General features: G+C 32.8%; 1 protein-coding gene across 5 annotated transcripts in view; it reads right to left on the reverse strand.

The window, feature by feature from the left end:
* Positions 1-23869, reverse strand: part of Senp1 (SUMO specific peptidase 1) — a 49175-nt gene that overhangs the window by 19646 nt on the left and 5660 nt on the right. For all 5 annotated transcript variants that reach the window (XM_047548074.1, XM_047548072.1, XM_047548070.1 and 2 more), the window contains exons 2-9: positions 22565-22612; positions 20788-20918; positions 19429-19513; positions 14305-14464; positions 10433-10604; positions 3920-4023; positions 3554-3837; positions 1910-1964 (exon numbers count right to left, since the gene is read on the reverse strand). In XM_047548074.1, the coding sequence (XP_047404030.1) occupies positions 1910-1964; positions 3554-3837; positions 3920-4023; positions 10433-10604; positions 14305-14464; positions 19429-19513; positions 20788-20918; positions 22565-22568 (995 nt within the window). In that variant the 5' untranslated portion in view covers positions 22569-22612. The remainder of the gene's footprint in view (positions 1-1909; positions 1965-3553; positions 3838-3919; positions 4024-10432; positions 10605-14304; positions 14465-19428; positions 19514-20787; positions 20919-22564; positions 22613-23869) is intronic.

The raw sequence follows: 23869 nt of genomic DNA on the forward strand, positions 1-23869 counted from the left end.
GTTTTGGAACAGCCAGGATTATGTCTTATCTGTCCAATTCCAAAGACTATGTTCTTTATACTAGTAGTTAAATGCTTTTCAAATGCCTTTCATTACGCAAAAAGGATAAATAATGAGTAGTAGGGCTACACAGGAGAGTATTTCAGGCTCTCTAGGAAATTCATATTTAGCAAAGATTTATTTACTAACCAACCATCACATGCCAGGCAGTATGATCAGTACAGGGTGATAAGTAGGTTCCATTTTCAACAAATAGTATCACGTAATCAACCTTACCCAACAGACCTTTTCTCCTTCCATCTTTTTCTTTAGTTTCACTAGACGCCCTTCATAAAGGAAAAGACTTAATAAAGAATCATTGAGGATTCTTTTTACATTTCTAACAGTACTAGGGATCAACCCCAAGATTTTACACATGCTAAGCAAGTGTGCTACTATTGAGCTATGCCCCCGGCCTAATGAGAATACTCTTTATCTTCGATTAACTTCTTCCCAAGAAAGAAAATCTACTTCTTTACACTTTATGTGAAACATTTTTAAAGTGCTTTATCTGTTAGTTCTTAAAAATGGTTCAACAATAAAGTACTAATACTGGCATTTTATTGATAAGTAATTTGAGGTTCAGAAGAATAACTTCTCCAAAGTTAAAGGAAGCCTGAAAAAGCCAAGATCAAAAGTCAAGTCTGACTCTGAAAAACTACAAAATAAACTATAAAGTCTCCCTGAGATACTCAACAGACAGAGGATTTTAAAGGATACCTAAAACTTTGAATGGGGGAGCTGCAAAGAAATAGTGGAAATGAACTGAGAAAGGACATATTATTATTGCTAATCTTCTCAATGGAAAACTAATACTGCCATTCAGGCAACTGAAATGCCAAGATCATAATCTGGCAAAGACAGCAATCTAAGTGTATTAAAGAGGAAGAAGTATTTGACACCTCCCAGAGAAGTAAAGTTTCATATAAAAGTCCCTTTGAAAATGAAATTTAAAGGTAAGAAAGAGACTACTGCTAGATAGACCAGCTGAGAGGATATTCCAGGTAGAAGGAACTCTGTAATGGCAAAAAAGTGCATATCATTATTTATAAACTAAAACCAATTCAACATTTGAAAACACATGAGTCTCATATTTCCATATGGCTTTCTCTCACTTTCATTATCTCTACTCAACTGACACTTGGTTGAAGATTTGCCTCAACTACCCAAATATGCAGTATTCTCCAACCCTAGCCTACATGTTAGTCCATTTTTCTTCACATCATTTATAGTACTAGATATATAAGTTTATTTGCTCACTACTTGTTTTCTGTCACTTCCCTCATCTAAAATACAGCTCCTTGAGGGCAAGGACTTCATCTTGTTCACTGCTGTTATCCTCATTGTCTGTTCTAGTACTTGGCACACAGTAGGCTCTCAATATTTAAACAGTTGTTAAAGAAATGTGCAATAGAAGGTAAGGCTCAGGGAGGAAGTGCTTACTATGTCATACTGAGAAGTTTGGGCTTAATTCTATGTCTAAGAGACCACCCTTGAAGGAGTTTAATAAATGGTCATAAACTCCTTTAATGAATGATCAGATATTTTAGAAAGATCACACTGGCTATAGCATGGAAAATGAACTAAAGAATAAAGCAGAAGAATTTCAGAAAGTTCACTTTGGTTGCAGCATGAAGATGGAAGAATAAGGTAGAAAATGGATTAGAGAACACGGTATGGTGGGAGATGAAAATGAAGAACAAAAGGAAGGCTGGTGAAAAGATGATCAATTAGAAAGTCATTGAAATTAAAAATAATCATGAGAAAGGTTTGAATTGAGGCAGTTTTATGTATACAACTCATAGTGAAGATATTTTGGTTAAAGAAAGGGAAAATCATATGTTAAGAATGACCTTTTTCCTAAGTTTACCTGGGAGTTGGAGTCTGAGAATCTTTCACTTTGAGTAAAATCACAGAGTCTGATCCTAAACAAAGAAACACAAGAGCATTTCATGATTAATAAATTTCCACCCAGTTTTATTTTCTAGATATCTTAGTTCATATTCCTAAACTTTATTATATTCTATTTTCACAAAAATAACAGCATAAGGACAAAGATAAGGAAGAGAAAGAGAGGCAGGTCTCTTTTCACTGAGACCAGAAATAGGTCTTAGTGAAGAGCCTGTCTTACAAATAAGGAAGCCACTCTGAAATACAAGCATATTTGCCCTTTATCCTCTATTCCTGGGCTGTGCTTGCTCCCTATGCATCCTCTTTCTGGGAAAAAAGAACATGCAGGATTTTTTCAAAGCCTTGAGCTCATGATGGACCCATGAAAATGAATTAGGTGAAAGGAAGGGAAGGGAAAGGGTAAGGAAAAAGAAATAGTACTATAGGAGGAGTCTATAAAGTACAAATTTTATCATTCTATCATTTGTTTTCTGGGATAAATCTCATTGAGGGCAGGAATCATATCCTTCTGAAGTGCTATGATTAGAACCTCATTTAGAGTATGTATTAGGTGGTACAAGAAAAGTAATTAAACAGTGCAATGTAGTATATTTGTTCCAGTCTAGTTGTACCTAAGTATCTGCCATACAATGTATGATTCTGAGGTTAAAGTTTTGTTTTGACTTTTTTGTGCAGTTCTAGGGATCAAACCCCAGGTCTCACCTACACTACACAAGCACTCTACCACTGAGAACATCCCCAGCACTGCCCCCCTTTTTGTTAAATAAATGACTTCAAAATGTAATACAAGTTTTCATGACTATGTAACTAACTATATACAATGATGCCACCGTGGTGATGTCACCAAAAATTTTAATCCTCAAGTGAGAATTTTCAAAAAATAATGATAAAAAAAATCAAATGAACTGAGGAAGAAGGGAGAGTCTTAAGAGATTGGTGCTCAATCTACCAAGATTCCTAAAGTCTAACCACTTAATCTATAACTTGTTTTAAGTTACATACCTAAATATGTACAAGTATATACATAATAAATACCAAAAAACAGAACTATCATAGCAAAACCTTAAATGATCAATGGCTAAGAGACTGAATATTCTGGTTAGCTAAAAGGGAAAAAACTCTTTGTTTCCAAAACTTGCTGACAACCATTCTAAAATGCATAAACCTAATAAAGGTTTAGTATTACACAGGAAATACTTATACTTCAATATTTATTTGATATTTCAAAACCCCTAGAACTTCAGTTTACTTAATTTTCATTGCAAAGTAATTAAGAAACAGACAATGCTGAAGCAATTGAGCTGGATGTACTCTGACTCTAGGTTCTGCTCAGAAGTTAGTCATTTAGATATATCAAATCATTTATATTTTGAGGTAAGAAAAGAGTATCCTTAAAAAAAAAAAGGAAGAAAAAAAGAAAAAAAAAGTATTTTATTATTTTCTTCCTATTTTAGATTGCTCATGGCATAGTTAGTTGAATTATATGTTTTTAAGTCTTATCTACAGTGCAGATGTATGTTATATGTATATTACAATGTTACCAGTAATCAATCCAGATAAACTGGTTGTTAGAATTAAAAATACAGTTATATGATATTTTTACCTTCAGATTGTGTATTTGATGCTGGTAAATTATTTGGTTGATGTGGAAGAGAGTGGTGATGGTGGGGTTGATGACAAGAATCAGAGTCTGTGGATCCAAATGCAACATCTGGAGTATATGACGATAAGGAATATGCACTATGAGACAGCTGTTCCTGGGTAGTTAAAATGCTGGCAGATCCAGAAGATGAAGTATCAGAGCCAATGATATGTGATGCACAAGAATTTCCATTTTTAAACAGTGAGTCTTTCAAAGTGTTCTTACTGGAACTAAGACACCGAGACCTAGCAAGAGAATGATATAGTTTCAATATAAAACAGCAAATTATAGAATTAAATTAATCTAAAAGATGCTTCTGTAACTCACAGATGTAAAGGAAAATGGGTGGTGGGTTTGGCTACAGAGAACTGTTTCCCTGTGACCATCTGTAGCAGCTGTCTGTAGATCTCTTTTTCTTCTTCTTGAACTGTCTATAAGAGAAAAAAAAAAAAAAAAGATTTTAAATACAACCAATGATACAGTATTTCTCAAAGTAGCATCCAGATGAGATCCCAGAAGCTTAGTCAAATCTAAAGCAGACTTCTAAAGATAATTAAGAATTGTGGTACATTAGGCTGAAAGGTTTACACCTGTAATCTCAGTGACTCGGGAGACTGCAGCAGAAGGATGGCAAGTTTGAGGACAGCTTCAACAACTTAGCAAGGCCCTCACCAACAGAACAAGATCTTGTCTCAAAATAAAAATAAGAAATAAAAAAGGAATGGGGATGCAACTTAATGGTAAAGCATCTCTGGGTTCAATTCACAGTATCCTCCCCAATATATATGTAAAAGAATATTCTAGATAGAGGAACAGCAAATGAAAAACCCTGAAACAGGAATGTGCCTGATGTGTTCAAAAAGTAATAAGGTCAGTGTGAATGAAGGGAAGAGTAGAAAGAAATAAGGTCACCTAGCTGAGAACTACATTGTATAAGAAAAAATAATACTAATGATATTATTATATCAATTCGTTACATCATTATTTACTCTAACCACATAAAACAAGTACTCTACACAGATCCCTTGAAGCAATGGACTGAGTTCAACAAGTTTCAGCTGTTTTTTTTTAAAATCTTACAAACTGTTTACTACAACCCCCAATCTTCACACAATACTTTCAAACACTGGGGTAGGGTTAACAGCACCTTGCAGTGACATTACGATTTGTGCAAAAATATTCTATTTGATTACAAATGTTGGTTCAAAGTCAAATGAATTAAGCAATTAATTACAAAGACAAACCGACACTAAATAGTTTTCTTCTTGAATCTTTAGTTGTTGCTACAGAGTAAATGATAATTATATTGCCAATATAATGTTACTCATCTACTAGAATACACTTCAACTTTGAGGCATAACTCCCTTTGAGAAAAAAGTATCCTTAAAGTTGAATAGCTGAGTTAGAAAAGGAAGAACAGACTCAAGAGGAAAAAACAACAGCAAAAACAAACAAAAAATCCACAACAAAATATTGCAATGCTCTACGTGGAGAAAAACAACTCGATTATTTTATCTCTTAGATATAATACTGTATCCAAGATGAGGGTAAACCCCTTTTCTAGAGTTTGTGAAAATACTTTTTACGGTATTGGACTGGCACCTCAGTGATGGCACAAAAATAATTACCAGGTATAAACTAATATCAATAACCAAATCTGCTACTTTTGGCTATTCTACTGAAAAGAAAACATTTGAAAAACAAATGTAAAGGTTATAATTAAAATAAGTGTCTCTATAATATAATCTTAAACTGCTGTTATGAAGATTCTTTAAGAGCAGAATGAAGTCACATTATTATAGATTATTAGATGGTAAGAGCAGTCTTTTTGGATCAACTCAACAGTGATCTTCTATACGCAAGAAAGCTGTGTTACCTGGCACTTTATGGACTAGGATTTTTTGTATATCCCCAAAGTCTTAACTCCACTCTTCTAATATACCAAATAACTTAATCAATGTACATTAAAGTTATCAATTGGCTATTTCCAAGAGAGGTTAAGATGATAGAAAGGAAGGGAAATCAGGTTACCTGGGTCATAAAATTAAATCTTAATTAACCAACTCTTTTAGTACATTTCCACTGTCCCACCAAACTGGACTTCAAACCCTTTGTTTATTTTAATACATCAGAGAAGGAAACAATATATACACCCCAGTGTGAGAGGTTACTCTGCATAGCATCTCTTGATACCAAGGGAATGTTAAAAATAAATCATTTCCATCACATGAAGATCTCAAAAGAACACTGAGTAAAGTAAAACGGAAAAGATATCTGTCCAAAGACATCAACCACAAAAGTTAAACACTTCTTTCTCACATTACAAAGTATTTTCTTAGAATAAACTTTTATTAAAAGATACAAAGAACCAAGGGATCATAAAGTAACCTTACTAATGTAAATTAAGAGAAATATAATTAATTCAATACAAAGATTTAATTAAAAAGTTAATTTAATACACACTAGTCCCCCACAAATCATTTTCTCTATAAACGTAACTTCAAAGAAAAGTTTCTGACCCTAACCAATCTCATACTTACTAGTGGACATAAAATAAACAGGAATAAATTATTCCTATTCCAAACCCTTAAAGCCTCATGCTTTCAGTTTATACTAATTTATGCTTTTAAAAGGTTAAAGTTAAGAACTTTTCATTGTTTTGTATGTTAATTTGGAGGTCATAAGGACTTTTTTAAAATGATGGTACCTACTTTTCTCTTTTGGATTTCATTTAAACAAAAAATGAATGTTACATTCTATTTGGAACCATCTCTGACAAAGAAAAGATAATCTAGGAAACTTTCAAAAGAACATATATAATATTTGGTTTTATCAAAAACCATAAGATTCACTTGAAATTCTAAATTCTTTCAAATCCCTGTCATAAGAGTGAACAAATAGTTCAGAGGCAGCATCGTCTTAATTTTGTAAATAGCTTCATATTTCTAAATTTGACATACAAATTCAGCATTAATACCCAAACTTCATTCTATTTTTTTTTAATTTGTACTTTTTAGTTATACATGAGTCGAATGTATTTTGACATATTATACATATATGGAGTATAACTTCCACAAAAACATAAGATTCACTTGAAATTTCAAATACATTCCTGTTTTAAAGCAGCTAGTACTACAAATTTTTTTTTAAAAATCACATCTTTCTTTCAATATTATTGAACCATTTTTTACTTAAATAAGAAAATTAGGAAATTAAGAGGAAAAGAAGCAATAATTAGATAACATGCTGAAGTTCAGGAAGTTGTCTAACATTACCTTTTAAAAACTTATTAGTTTAGGACCAAGGGAAGTTTTAAACAGTATAAGATTAATTAAGGTGCTGAATTCTATTAAGAAAAATATGTGACATATTCCTGCAATTAGGTGACGTTTCATCAAAAATTTGAACTGTAAGATTATAAAAATTTAAGAGTACACAAAATGAACTTTGCAAACAAGTCGATTATTTTTACAAAATATCCAAATAACTTCATAATCCCTAACTTTCATGATGCTTAAATAAGTTTTATAACAAATAAGTTCAAAGTGCTTAGTTTATGACAAAACTGTAAAGCATTAAAGAGAAAAGAATAAAAACTATCCTTGCCATTTATATAAAGTCTAACATCTTAAAATGTTGCTCAATAAGTTGCAGAGAAGCTTTTCTGGAAGCAACATATAAATGAAAAAAATTATTTGTATTCTTACCCTTTAAATTTTGTACTGTTGCTAGTATTTTCTCTTTTCCAAACAGAAGTTTACATCCTCTATAACACCAACTGTGATTATGGAAATGTTCTATATCTGTGCTGTCCAATATGGTAGCCACTAGCCACATGTGACTAATGAATATTTGAAATGTGGCCTGTGTGACTAAGAAACCAAATTTTTCATTTTTATTAAATTTGAATTAATTTAAATAACACTTGAGGCTAGTGGTTACCCTAACTGGACAGCACAGTTTGTCAATGCTGCACTGGGAATTAGTCATTATGTATACCCACCAGTTGCAGATTTCTAAATTCTTTCAAATCCCTGTCATAAGAGTGAACAAACAGTTCAGAGGCAGCATCGTCTTAATTTTGTAAATAGCTTCATATTTCTAAATTTGACATACAAATTCAGCATTAATACCCAAACTTCATTCTATTTTTTTTTTAATTTGTACTTTTTAGTTATACATGAGTCGAATGTATTTTGACATATTATACATATATGGAGTATAACTTCCCATTCTCATGCTTGTACATGATGTGGAGTTCCACTGATGGTGTATTCATATATGAACATAGGAAACTTATATCCACTTCATTCTACTGTCTTGCCTATTCCCATCCTCCTTCCCTCCCCTTTATCCATGCATTTATTAAAGGGCACCTAGGTTGATTCCATAGCTTAGCTATCATAAATTGAGCTGCTATAAACATTGATGTGGCTACGTCACTATATGCTGCCAATCTTCATTCTTTAACAGATGCAAAAGCATCTCTTTTAGAGATACCAACATTTCCATGGAAATAACATTTTCTCCAGTTTATAAGTTTTTGTCAATTAATTCTCTATTCACAGAGGGAAAACCTATTATTTGTGCATTATTGGTAATGCCCAGACTAAATATTTAAATAACTTGCTGTAAGTTTGACACTAAAGTTTGTTCCAATACTTTGTTCTACTCTTATGGATTATTCTATAGTACAAGAGGCTTGCTTTTCATAGTAGGATACAGACCAAAAATCAACTGAGGAAAGGTTTCCTGCACTTCATTTTATAGCTTAGAGTCAATCCTTAGCATTTTCTTTGCACTGTTAGAAGGAAGGGGAACTCCAGCTTCAAACCCTCCACTGATTTAGCCTTGAGGGGTTGGCTGGAGGGATAAATAATCACAGTTCAAGTGGTATATGGATGGTCCAAATGAGTGGCTGGTGGGTGCATGTCAATCTTAAAAAAATTATATGGGGATTACTCAGCTGCCATGCTGCTGCAGTTTCCTTCCGCAGTCTTTCTGTACCCTTTAGGCTCTAGTATAAGCACAAGTCCCACAAGCTTATTAATTAAGAAAACATTATTTATGTTTGAAAGAAATAAAACATACATGATACAAAATTCAACTGTACAAAAATATAATAAAAAAATAAATGTCCCTTTCATATTGTTGCCCAGCTCTTATCATCAAAGGCAAATGTTGCCAATTTCTTGTTTAGTCATTGCCTTATTAAATGATTTACTAGTCCTGCTATTCTTCCCTTGAATATTTTAGATGCAATAAAACTTCAAAAATGCACCACACTTTTACTAAACATTTGCTACATTACTTCACGATAATCACGTTTTGTTACTTGAGAGACCTAATTTGAGTGGTCCCAACAAATCAGTTCTGGCTACTTGCCCCCAATACCCAAATGGAAAAATTAATGGGGAAAGGCAGAAAAGGGACTTTAATCAGTGTAGTCACATCAGAAGACAAGGGGACTGACATCTTTTACACTGTCTTCAGAAGTACTGACATGAGTTTCCATAGAGACAAGTGGACAGAGAAATATGCATAAGCAAGCAATCTTATTAAATTGAGATCTGGTTGATCATTATCTCAGAATGAGAGCTGGGAAGAGCCCTGTCAGAGGTAAGAAAGTTGCTGTTATGAGGCAGTAGTTTTTACACCTTTATGGATCAGACCTATTATTCTGGAATCCAAGTGACTCAGAGCAAAGGAGACAGATGGAAAATGGAAGCAGAGATGCCAAATCTTTTATCCTGTTTTTAGTTATCCATTGGACACGTATAGATCCAAGTAAAGAGTCTAAGTCCTTGTTAAAGTTTTGACACCTAAGAAATCTTCAATTATCAAATTATGCATTATTTAGCAAGTAATACTATATTCTTGATTCCTGCTCAGTAATTTCCATTAGGAAGGAATCATATCACTACATTATATAAAAGAAGCCATATTAGAGACTTACTCACAAGAACCAGGTTCTAGGCCTGCCATTACTAGATTGTGATCTCTGACCTTTACTTTCCAAATCTGGAAAATATAGATGTTAACTCACTTTTCCCTATTTCACTGGGTTAAAAGGACTCAATATAATAATACATGTGGAAAGCACACTATAAAAATTAATCCTGTGTAAATGAAAAGTTATTATTCATTTGTATTTTCACAATAAACAGCTATTTAGATGTATAATAAATTAGATGTTAATTAGATATACAATAAATATGCAATTGAACAAGAAAACCCCACTTCCTAATGTAATTGTGTAAATTACATGCTATAATGTATTCACAAAATCTGATTTTTGCTTTAGATTTTCTGAATGAAAATAAGAACTCAACATCCTTTTTTTTTTTGCAGGGGTGGGAGGAAATCTAGCACCTCAAAGATCTTACCCAAAATGAAAGGATATAAATCATTTCATGGTATTTTTATTTTTTCTTTTATATTTAGAAAAAAATTGCTCCTAGTGGGAAGGACAGACATTCTGTCAAATCAAATTTTATCAAAACGAAAACTTTTTAGCAAGGTTAACAGTTTTGCCACAGGAAATAAGAATTTGATGAGTCTCCGAAACAAAAAGAGAGTAAGAGCAAGCAACAGAGACAGACTGATGAGAAGCCATTCAGGCAATATGGAAAGTAAAGCCAGTCATACAACAGGAACAGAAGATGGTAAGAAAAATAATGAACTCCATAAAACAGGTCTTTAATTCCTTTAGCCAAGAAGACAGAATTCAAAAAGAGTAAATAAGAAAAAACACAGAAAGATTAAGTAAATAGAATAAATGTAAACATCTAAATCAGAGGTAGCAATACATTTAGCAGTTTTTGTTTCAAGTTTCCTTACCTCTTCTGCTGTACTAACATGTCGCCTCTGAGTTTTCTTAGGGCTTAAAAGGCTTCGACGACATGAACTGCTCCAAGATGGACTTGGAACAGGCTTAATAGGAAAAGATTTTTCATATGCAGACATGTGGCAGTGATGGTTTGATTTTCCTGTAAAAGTGTTTGATATTCCACTAAAAAATAAAAAAAAAGTTTGTAAGAAAGATAAAAACAGTTAAAATAAATCTATTCACTTTCTAGAAGTAACTAAAACAAAATTAACAGAATGACAGGTTTACCATTTGTGGGAAATATACAAGAATTGACACATGGGGTTGTAGCATCAGGTTCTGCCACTAAAAGGTCTTAGACTGCCAAATCATATAATCATCAAACATAATCAAGTTTCTTAGATCCATAATGTAGAATTTCCTTCAGTTAAGAACCATATAGTGGTGTGGTATGACAGCAAATCAGACTAGATTTCTTTGGAAAACCAGATTCCAGGTATGCTAAACATATATATATACACATGAACCAAGGGCACTGTGCATGCTAGGCAAGTGTTCTACCACTTAGCTATACCTCCAGCCCTATACATACATTTTCTATTACTCTACACAACACTGTGTCCCAAGCCCCCTGGATGGAATTACTTTAATATTTGAAAATCGATTAAGCTGAAATCTCACAATTAACTTTTAAACTGACTTTTAAAATTTCCTGTAAGACCAACAGAGGGCTCCCATCCTTCATTAAAAAAAGAACACTTTTTATTAGGCTATACTACTATGAATTTTTTTGGTTTTACCAGTCTCTGAAGAATTTTGGTTTTGTTTCTTTATATTATTTGTGCCCTACCAAATGTGAAAAATTGGCAAGAAAAATTTTTGTGAACTCAAAAGCCCAGTCATATCGCTAAGGCTTAATAATTTAAATTTTTTTCTATTTGATATTTTTAATCCATTACCCAGCAAGTTTGTGGTACTTAATCTTACCATAATTAATTTTTCTTTTTTCTTTCTTTTTTTTTTTCCTGCTGAGAACTCAGTATAGTGTTACACTACTGATGAAGCTGAATTCAATGCAATCAATTTTAAACTCTTTAAATCATTACATGTGGTCTGAATCCAAATGAACTGACTAGGTCTAAAGAAAATCAAGAAGCATATAACATACTCTCTTAGCTTTTCAAATTATTATTATTTTTTCATGTGTGCTAGAGTGGGGAAAGGAGCAAGGACGTGGGTTGGGAATGTAGCTCAGTGGTAGAGCAAGCACTTGCCTAGCATGAGTAGGCCCTGGGTTCAATCCTCTGTAACACAAGGGAGGGGAGGTGGGAGCAAGGGCTCAATTTCAGGAACTGGCTTATTTTCTTAGGCTGGGTAGGTGCAACTAGAAAAAGATGACAGAGGCAATATAAATGTTTGCAAAGGATATAATGGATTCTTCACAATGTCTTTTGTTATTTGTGCCTACCAGAATGTGCATGTGTATGTTTTTAACGTAAAAGATTCTTTTTCTAAAAAAACAATATGAGGGTATCAAGGAATGCTAGAATGCCAGAAAACAAGGGTGCTACCAAAAGCTAACGAAGTTGGGACAGAGACAGAAGCAAGCTTGAAAGAAAGCCCACTCTCAAGTTGTGAGAATGAGAGCATTAAAAGCATAAAAATTGTATTGAATTAAAACACACTGAATCCATGATACTCAAAAAAGAACAAAAAAAATTTAATTTGCCCTATGTGAAGTGACTATTATCATTTATCTTGCCTTTTCCATAGGTAATACATTTCACAGTAACCAAATAAACATGAAAAATCAAACTGCCAATGATATATTAAAGAAGAAATATTAAAATTAGAAAAATATTAATTCATTAACTACAATAAAATTACTGTCAGATACAGATTACCAATTGATGATAGTAACTATTAGGTAACTGGTTGATGTGAAATTGGTTCTTCCTATAATGCTAAAAATAACATCATTTGGATTACATTTCTAATCACAAGGGGAAAATATTAACTATATAATTAGGGACCATACTGTCATTTCCCTAAATTCAGAGTCATTCTAGTATCACTAATGATAGGGGAACCAGCATAGGATACTGTTTGTTTTCTAATGTGTCATAATACAACATCATATTTTCTTCAAGTCAAAAATCAAGCTTACAAAAAATACAGTGAGGATAAAGGATAAAATAATGACACCATAAGGAAGCAACCTGTCAAATTCAAAAGGTGGAACATTATGCAGAAAAATGTCATGACATTTTTTTTAAAAAAAACACCTGTTACAGACTACCAGAGACTTATAGGCAATAACTACCACAAGCAATCCTAGATTAGATACTGATTCGAACTAATTAGATATAAAAGATACTTCTGGGTCAACCAAGAAAATTTTTACAAATTTAGTGTATAAGACTGAATTGGAAAGGAAAAGAAGATTAACTAACTAAAAAAGCAGATTACATTTCCAGCAACTTGGGAGGCTGAGGCAGAAGGATTAAGTTTGAGACTAGCCTCAACAACTTAGCAAGCACCTAAGCAACTTAGCGAGACCCTACATCAAAATAAAAAAGGTTGGGGATGGTAAAGCCCCTGGGTTAAATTCTCAGTACCAAAAAAAAAAAAAAGAAAAGAAAAGAATACAGAAGGGTATGTACAATATGAACTAGTTTAAGATTACGGATGTAAAGGCAGAAAAAATGATCTGGACAGATATGTACAAAGATATTATAGAGTTGCTCCAAGTTGGTAGAGATGTGATTTTGTTTATATTTTTGCTTATTTATATTTTCTAATTTGTTACTAAGCATATTTATTGTTTCTATAACAATTTAATTTTTAAAATTATCAGTATGGCATTATTCAGTTAAAAAAGGCAGCTTACTGGATAATGTATACAGGAAATCTTTAATGAAGACAAAAATCAAACATTTCATAGTATACATAGCATACACATCAGGCTATGTATGAGAAACAGTGAGAGAGAAATAAGCACAGGAAAAGGATTGGAAGGAAACACTAATTGGAAAAAATGAGATTGTGGGTGGTGGTCACAAACCATTATTGGCAATGTTTTGATTACAATGTAAATATATTAATTTATTTTTATATAATTAAAAAAATTTTTAAATGGTAAAGCACTCGATGCCTATTCCTGAAGTCCATATGCTGATAATCATATAAGTTAAAATAAAAAGTCATGTTGTTGGTTTCAATCAACATCAGAAAGCCTTGATTAAACAGGAAATTAAATGATCTCACATTCCTGAAATCCATCACCAGAAAGTTTAAGAAGTCCTAAATATTGTTTTAAAAAACATATACTTTATTAATATAATAAAGTATCAGAGGTAAAATCTCTAAGCTAAACTTCATCTGTCTTTAATAACTATTATAAATTTGGTAAGGGAATAGGTGGGCTTATAAACTAGAATAAAGTTCTCTGTGATTCTCTATTTTCTAACAGAAGTAATGTAGGTGTAGTTGACTAATGCATGAGGTGGAGATCTGCTTTGATTTGTCGTATCTCTCTATTCATATGAAAGACTATAAAATGTGCTGGCTTCTTTGCTACTCAAATTGCAGAAACTGATTTTCACTTTAAAATCTTCATAGTCATATTTATCCCAAAGGGTCCTAATAAGCTCATATCCACCAAAATTTCCCTTAAAACGCTCTTCTAATGAAAAGTTTTGGCTATCACCAAAATTCAGCACCAAATAAACTAAAAGTTGTAAATCGAAAATGGATTTGAACATATCTCTATAAATCTAAAAATGGTACTACTCATTTAAAATGCCAATGTAACAACTATCTTATAGCCATTTTCCCTTATATCTAAGGAAAAGTCTGAGATTGAGGTAAACAAAATACCAACCTTGAGGCCTTTCGGGTTTCGAGGTAAAGACTTCGGCTGTTTCTGGATTTCTGTAAAGTTGAGCTTGATGCCGGAGTGGAATTTCTCCACTGGCCATTTGCACTCTGACCAAAAGTTCTTAAGTCGCCTGAGCCAAGAAAACTGTCTGAGGAAGGGTTGTCTAAAAAAAATAAATAAAAGCTTGAATAAATTAAACCAATAACTACAGCTGGTTCTCTTTATGATTGCAACCATGTCCATCATTGTATTCCAAAGTAACGTGGCATATCACCATGTCTCTTGGACGAAAGATCCCAGTCTCAACTGCCAGTAAAGTCTGCAGTAAGGAAACTTCTACAAACTATAATTGATTCAGCCATACTAACCTGCAAATTGATGAAGGAGCTGAATCCTGCCACAGCCATGTGCCTTATCTGCATCAATGTGACTCCGTGGTGTCCACCAAAAGTCAACATTTTACCCCAACTATATCTTGCAAGCACTCCCAGGCCTGGGCCTGAAAGAAGGTAGGCCAGACCAGTAAGAAAGCAGGTGGAGGGCCAAGGAGAATTGTAATTCAAATGAACAACAGTTATTGCTCAATAAGCAGCTGGTGTCACTTTCTTCTTTTTAATTACCATTTTCAAGACTCAGGGACTCTCAAAAAACACAGATAACCTAATTGCTGCTTATACTGGCCGGCTAGTTTCAAGTAGAATAATTTTATACCCTCCTCTATCAGCAAAATTGGACAATATAAAACAGCTCCTTCAAAATAATTTCAGACATTAGACTATGGAACTCTGAGGAGCTTCAGGGAAAAAACAGGAATGACAATTCTCTATTTCCAGTATTTTTATCTAATGCTGACAACATTCTGAAGATTCCCTTTCAAAGCACATTACTACAGAAATTTGTACAACATTGTATATTTATGGCATTTAAAATGTTTAAGATGTCTTTTGACACTCTACCCAAAAAGCAAGCAGCCTTCAAAAATAAAATTTTGTGTTTTCTTAAACAAAAAATCAGGATTCAGAGTAAATAGGGAGGAAAAAAGGTAAACAGGACTAGTGTTGGTACCCACTGAATGACCAATGCATGAACTTAGTCTCAAAATTAAAATAAGGTTAAATTTACTTTCAAAATGAATTATAACTTTTTTCCTTTGTAATCACTATCCATGCTTAACATCTACTACTATTACTTTAAAGATAGAGACATAAGATTATTGCAAATGAGTTTCAATTAAAAAAAAAACAAAATTATGAACTTTAAATGAAAAGTAATAACAATAGAAGAAATCCTTTGTCTCTCACAAAATTTGGTTGAATTTTGATTAGGGAATGGTCTAATAAAAGATATCTATTTGAGAATAACTACAGCTGATTCTCTTTATGATTGCAAATCATAAAGAGATTATTAAAAAAAGCAAATTACCCTGATGTTGTGAAATCTGAAACCAAAGATGAGTCACAATAGTCTTCTCAATAGCATGTGACAGTCTTCAGCTTTATAATGTAAGGGAAATGCATAGGACCAGGCAGTCTGTTTAACGGGAATAAAGTGTTTCCATCTACTCAATGATTATCACTGAATAGTCTTCTTCTGCTGGTAGGATCAGGCAAAGCTAGAGAGGGACCAATATAAGGCTGCAGATACTCTTTTTTAAATGAAGATTTATCCTAATATTCTTTCAGCACTAAGAAATAGAGCTGCAAATGCCACAAATATGATCACTTATAATATGTACACATAGGCAAAAAACTAAAATACACTGAAAATTTAATTGTGGATGTATTATAATAATAGAATGATGGATTTTTCTAGTTTTCTCTACAATTTTTCTGCAGTGACAAGTAATATTTCTATGGACATTATAAAATTTATATTAAAAATCAGAGTGTCAGGTAATCATTTATTGTAAAAATAATCATCAATTGCTCCTGCTAACTTTAGGATTATTTAGTTACTACAGTAACAGGAACACTTTAAATTTTACCTAATAATGCTGGTTTGATACCTAATTTATCCAATTTTCTAAAGAAAAGATACAGATAAGTGACTAAGCATTAGTAAAATAATTTCTTAATATATTCGTTTGTTTTGTTGTTCAGGGCTAAAATTATGTTTTTAAAAGTAAAACAGTGCTATATTTTGCACTCCAAAAATTCTTTTAAAAAATCAATTATTTTTAAAAGTCTAATCTTGATTGAACTGAGAAACAGGTTTCTAACAGGTTTGATCTAGAGAGGTAGATACAATAAAGTTAATAAATGAGAAACTCCAGACCCTAGATTTAAATGTTTGAGCTTTCCTGCTCATTTTCATCTTGGTAGAGGAGAGACAGTAGCGTGGGACGGGAGATAAACACCAACAGTCAGGATCAGAAGACTAAAAAAGGTAAACTAGGGGTGTACATCTAGACTCGTTAAGAGGTTAGACTCAAAGTGACTGACCACACAAATTAATGTGAAGATTATTAGAAAAGACTATATCTAAAGGACCTATTAGAGACAAAATTCTGCAGGACTTGCATTGAATTGGAATTGGTGTGGCAAAGGAAAGAGGTTTCTAAAATTAAATAATAAAAAAGTAGCTTTTATTTTCATTTTTAGGGTGCTATGAAGGGGACCCAGAGTCTTGCGCATGCTACGCACATAGTCTATCAATAACCTATGCCCCTGGACCCAAAACCAGCTTTTAATTAAAGACTTCAATATATGGAAAAAGAATCTAGACTCTTGGTGTTAGAGCCTAACTCTTCTGATTGTTAGGCAGCAACCTTGGAGGTCTGTGACATGAAAAAGCTTATTTGATCAGGAACCAGATGAAATTTGGTAAAGGAACAAATTTGAATCCTCTGTTTCAAACTGTAAGTAATTTAGAGAATGAGTCTAGCAGACAGCTTAGTATTTCCATTTCAGTTTGTCTTTATTACTATTGTTTTCTATATTCATTGTCATGTATACAGTAACTTATGAATTTTTTTCCTAAAAATTTTCTAAATTCAAGTGAGAGTACACTTTAGTGTAAGAGTTCAATATGGGAATTAACTTATGGTATGAACACAGGAAAGCTGAAACAAGCACGTAACTGAATAGAAAACTGGGAATGTAGTCCAGTATTGCCACAGTCAAGAACCTGAGGATCTGTGGTGATCTCAGATATATCCTTTGTAAATATTAAGGTCCTACTGAAATTAAAGAGAAAAAAAAGTATTTTATATAAATATTTTTAAGTGAAGTTATTAATAATAGCTGAAAATGGCAAGGATGAAGCAGACCTAACCACAGGAAAAATAATGAGACAAGGCACAGGCCCATTATCCCAAAATCAAAAACTCTTGGGTTCTATTGTATTTCTGAATGTGAAAGTTTTGGAATTTTAGGAAAATAATCTGACATACTATATAACACTTCCAAGTATAACCAGGAGCAGCACCCTATAAACAAATTCAATATATCTTCAGTAAAATATATAAAGACACATGTTTACAAAGATAAATAGAGAAGTAGCTCATGTCAATTAATATGTTTTGTCAAGGAACAAATTCAGTTCAAGTTAGGTCAGGTTTTGATGTCAAATAAGTTCTAAAAATATTTTTGGTTTTCAGAGTTTTTTTGGGTTTGGAATTGCACATAAGGGATTATGGATGTGCTTATCAATTCCATGGATTAGAAATCAATAGAAAATAATAAATAGGAAGAATATGAGAACAGATGGCAAACTAAAAATATAAACATTGATTTAAAGAAAGATTTTATGTGTTGAATCATACAATGTGTACCATGAATGTACACAAATTAAAAAAAAAAAAAAAGCCAAAGAGAGTTGAGTTAAATAAGAATTGAGGTACGGTCAGAGGATTTTTGAGTAAAATTTTCTATTCAACTGGTTATTACAAAGCAATTATTTTAAACCTAAAGCAAAGATTCCAATGGTAAAATGGCATGTGAAATTGTATGCAAACACATCTGAATTCAAATGGAAATATTAATCATCTAATTTCATTAAACACAACTGTCCTTTCTCTAAGATTACTTAATGAGCTATCAAATTGGATTCCAGGCTCTCTGTTCATAAAGGCCTTTTCAATAACAATACAGTGACAATAAATAATAACAATAGAGTTACTTTCTGAGTTAATTAACTGATGGTTCTCTAAAAACATGATTTTTCTATGCATATATCACAAGGAGGTCACTGCTACCCAAAGAGAGGAAATCTAGTGCCCAGGGCAGATAAAGTACTAGATCACATTTAAATATAATAAAATCTAAAAGAACATCATACTAACATCTTTTTAGGGGATAAGATCTCATCTTGCTGACAAAGAATCCTAAGGAAGCCAAATAACAAGAATAATCATTATTTGCAGTTCAAATTTATCATCTGTTTATCCTTATAAAAATCTCATTTATGCAGATTGAATGGTATTCTTGGTATTCCCATTTCTTTGGTAAAATGAGGAGATTGAAGTATAAAGTGAAAAGACCTGAGTTATACTGCCAAAGGACTAACCAACAAAAAAATTTCTTCATTTCTCAAAGAAGAGGCAGAAAATCATTGGAAGCCTAAACCCTAGGAAGGAAGATGATAAGTCAGGCAGGTCAGGGATAGGAATAGCCTAGAAAATGCTGACTTCTGTCATGGATCACAAGTTGAATAGGTAAGCCCTTGAATATGCAAGCATATGGCTGTGGCAGGTGCTAAGACAGAAACATGTAGTTAACATTTCCTGCCCTGATAGAGGGACAAATTTGGGTGGAAATTAATTTTCAGGTATGTTTAGAGCAGAACAGAAATAAATCACCTCTTTGGTTTAAATCAATGCAAAACAAATATCTTTTATGTCACATACACATATTCAAAAAGTCAAAAACAAACAAAGCTGTATTGATTTCTAGAAAAGCAAAAGAGACAAGGAGAATTAATTCCAAAAAACCCCTTTCACTAAGAAGTTAGTATCTGGTTGAGACTAGGTCCATAAAGTAGTATAACAACTAAATACATAAACATAAAATGATATTTTAGTAAATAAAATGCCATTTGCTTTTGCCAATTTGTGTGGTAAACACAAAAGATTTGCTAGGAAGAAATCTAAAAGGTATAAGTACCTTGACTACAAGTAATGTGTCATACCTGAGTAATAATTTGGACTATAAGCTGCACTTCTTGTGGAACATGTAAAAGATCGGTCCAAATTTCCTTGCCTGGAAGGTAAAATCTAAACAAAGCAAAAAAGTTTTCTTAAATCACATTTTCCACAACAAAAAGGAATAAAATTTTATATTAAGAAAAACATAACATTAAACAGCAATATTTTGCAACTCAGTTGTGTTATATTGTGTTTATACGCTATATATTATAAATAGAATATATACTAATAAGGAAAATACAAACAATTTGGTGCAATAATACAGATTCAAGGGGAAAAAAATGGACAAAATATCTGCTATAAAACTTAATTCAAAGAACATTCATTAGAAGATAAATATGCAGAATGGAGGCACACGCCTATAATCCCAATGACTCCTGAAGCTGAGACAGGAGAATTGCAATTTTGAGGCCAGCCTCAGCAATTTAACAAGATCCTATCTCAAAATAAAAAAATAAAAAAGGGTGGGGATGTATCACAGTGGCAAAGCATTCCTGGGGTCAATCCCTAGGACTCACCCTTCCTCCCAAAAAAAAGAAAAAAAAAAAAATAAGGTGAATATGCATTTGGTACCTTCTATCTGAAAGCCACTTGTAACATATAACAGAGGCTGAGAAAATATTTTGAAAACTCTGCAGATGTACTTATTAATCAGGGAGGATGTTGTATCCCTAGTACAAATGTGAAATGTATAAATACATACTCATTATTTAAGCAATTACAGAGGTGAGGTAGATGCTACAAATATTTAGAGGCTTTCCTGATAAGCTTAGAACAGATTCACACAGCAAAGAACTCATCCAAATTACTTTCTCTCATCCAAATTACTTTCCTACTGAAAAAGACAGCTTATTAACAGTGTTCCTCACATTTAAATGTGTATGTAAATCAGGTGGGGATATTTTTTAAATACAGATTCTGATTCAGTGGTAGAGGGTGATACCTGAGATTCTGCCTTTCTATCAAGCTCCCAAATAGTGCTGATGCTGTTGGTACTGGGTCAGACCTTAAGAAACTAAGATTTACAGCACAGACAAATCTCACAGTGACTGTATTTAATACACACACAGAAACAATACTCAGTAATTTTAAGACACTAATTTAAAAGAACTATCTACATAATGACAGTTATAATATTCAGAGTTTTCTGAAAGATACTTTTCTCAAGTAACCCATACATATGCTGTTCTGTCTTAACTTTGTCTTGTCTTTAATATACCAAGCAGAATTTCAAACACTAAATTATTTATTGTAAAAAGTTTGCATGGTTTGTATTTTTGGAGCAAGGCATAAACCTTATAATAAGCAAATTAATAAATTAAAGGAAGAAAATTATTCCTAACCTGCTGGTCAGAAAGTGAAATCTGGTCCTCTGAAAAACCCGATTGTGGCAGGAGGTGGGTTTTGAAGATGGAGTTGTGGTTCACTAAAGTTACTTCTCCAGCATCCATCCTCACCCTATCAGCAATATCATCTGGGGAAAGAGTCCATATTAGTTCAAGTCATATAATTCTTCAATAACTTTTCTTCTATGAACAAATCTTTTCACTTGATGATTTCCAAAGAACAATTCTAGTCAAATAATACTCTTCCTTCGTAATTAACCATTGGCAAGAAATCTCAAAATGTCACTATCAAAGTGGGACCATATGCAGAAATTGGCTTATGTGGAACTGAAATCATCTACCAAACAGTTCAAAACTTGTATAAGAATAAAAACAGTTGGATTTCTAGTTTTAAAAATACCGAAATTTCATCAAAAGTTTTCATGTCTTAACTATAAGAAATTTAATATTAAAAAAAAAAAAATTGGGAAACCAGGCACAGAAGTGTACACTGGAAGTCCCAGTTAATGGAAGACAGAAACAAGAGTATCTTTTGAGCCTAGGAGTTTAGGACCAACCTAGCCAACAGAGCAAGACCCTGTTTCTTCAAAAATAAATTGGAGGGATGGGGATGTAGCTCAGTTGATAGTGCCCTTACCTAGCATGCATGGGCCCTGCGTCTGTTCACCAGCATCACATACATATATTAATTAATTAATTAGAGAGGGGATGTTTCACCACTCAGAAACAAACACTGCCCACACTGGTTTATTTCCTGTTTTAACTCAGAAAGGTGCTTTAAAAATTAATCCAGCTGAAAATTTTTTTCTGAGTAGTGTAATTTATTCACATGGCTCTTAACAGGTACCAGTTCAATTACTGTAATATTATGGCAGAATCTTTCTTTAGAAACATTTTTGAGACCTTTATTACTATAAACAGGAGGAACAAATGATAGTTAAGGGAACTTAATGACTTACACTGATCACAGCAATAAGAAAGAAAGGAAACAACCAACCAGCAAAAGAAGGCTGACTAATCAACAGGAAAACAAAGAAGTAGAGAAAAGGCCAACGTGAATTTAAAAGGAATATATGAAATGTTGTAAGATGTTACTGTATAGATTTTTCAGCTTATTCCTAAATGGGCTATTACTTCTGACATTACATGGATTTCTTTTACAGACATGAAACACTATAAGTGAAACAGTGAAAAATGTTCTAATCACAATGAATTCTCAATACCACTAGCTAAATGAAATATTTATCTTAATCAAATTATCACACAGAAGCATTTTAATATAGCATTAAAGAATAAGGTCTCTAGAACTAGAGTGATTTAAATCCTGGCTCTATCCTGTATAGTACATAACCCTAAGCAAGTTTCTTAATCCATGTGTCTTGTTTTCCTTGTTTACAGAGAAAATAACAGTATCTATTTTGTAGATACTATTAGGTATCCTTGCAAGGTGACCGAAAGACTTAAAATGGATTAACATTTTAAATACTTAAAGCAGGCACACAGTAAGCATAGCAAATATTTACTAGTGTATGATTGTTTTTTTCAATACAATGAATGAGAATGCTCCCACATGACTCTAAACAAATGTTCTAACCAAGAGAAAATTATGTGTGGTATATAGTACTTCATAATTAGGATTAAGTTTTCCCTTAAGATTATTATTATGCACAAAGATACAACTATTAAAAATACCAGGAAAACTAATTGTTTCAGCCCAGTTTAACTCATCAGAATAACTAAAACAACTGAATGAGTACTTTATGGTTAGTCTTACCCATGTCAGGTCTTTTCACATCACTGACTTTAGCAAAGATACAAAATCCTATTAAAAAAAAAAAAAAAAAAAAAAAGACAAAACAACATTACATAGTGAAACATCTACTTATAAAACAGGAAGTCATTCAGAAGTGTCAATTTTGTGTTTTTAATGGAGAAAAATCTAAAGTGGTTGTGAGTTGACTTGATGGGAAGAGAATGGAAAATAAAATTGGCCCTAGGTGCTACATTTCTAGAAATTGTGCTACAATCAATAGCAATTACAGATAACCCAAAGAATCATAGAATATTAAAGCAAAAGCAAGTTGGGACAGTCAGCCCTCAGGAGATTGAGTAGTTTGCATAAAGTCATAAAGTCAGTGACTGCACTGAAATTACAACCTAGAAATTCTTCCCAATCCATTGCTTTTTCTTTTTTTTTTTTTTTTCTTTTTTTTTTTTGGGGGGGGTGCTGGGGATCGAACCCAGGGCCTTGTGCTTGCAAGGTAAGCACTCTACCGATTGAGCTATCTCCCCAGCCCTCCATTGCTTTTTCTATTACCTCAAGCTAAACCATTTTATAAACAAATGTCAGACCTTGTAATGATCCTATTAAGGTTTCTCCTTCCATACATCTTACTCAGTGATCAAATACAGAGCTACTGATTTGTTGAGGACAATGAAAGAATACTTTTAAGATTATACAAAGTATTCCTTTCACCCCCTATCAATCAAACTGCTAAAAACCAGGGTTGGGGATGTAACTCAGAGGCAGAGTGCTCACCTAGCATGTGCAAGATCTTGGGTTCAATCCCCAACACTGCTAAGGAAAAAAAAAAACTGCTACAAACCAAAGCCCCTTTACTCATATTGGAGTCCCCCTTTATCAGCAAGGGGTATGTTCCAAGACCCCCAGTAGATGCCTGAAATTATAGATAGTATTGAACCCTGCATATACAATTTTTTCATATCTACATATATATGCAAAAATCTTTGTATGTATATATAATATATAATTAGACTGAAATTTACAAATTGGGTGTATTGGGGTTAGTAATAGATTAACAACAACAAAATAGACAATTAGAACAATATTCTATAATAAAAAACTACATGAATGTGATGTCTCTCTCAAAATATGAATTGTTCATTTAATTATTTTCAAAACAGTTGACTATGGGTAACTGCAGAAAGTGAAACCACAGATAAGGAGATTTTTCTTACTTTCTTCTCTATCTACTTTTTCCAGAAAAAAAAGGGAATTTAAGAGCTTAACTACTTGAAACTAGGTTAATAAACACCCTTGGCACATATGTTTTGGCAG

The sequence above is a fragment of the Sciurus carolinensis genome, chromosome 4, assembly GCF_902686445.1.
Source record: "Sciurus carolinensis chromosome 4, mSciCar1.2, whole genome shotgun sequence".
Lineage (NCBI taxonomy): Eukaryota > Metazoa > Chordata > Mammalia > Rodentia > Sciuridae > Sciurus > Sciurus carolinensis.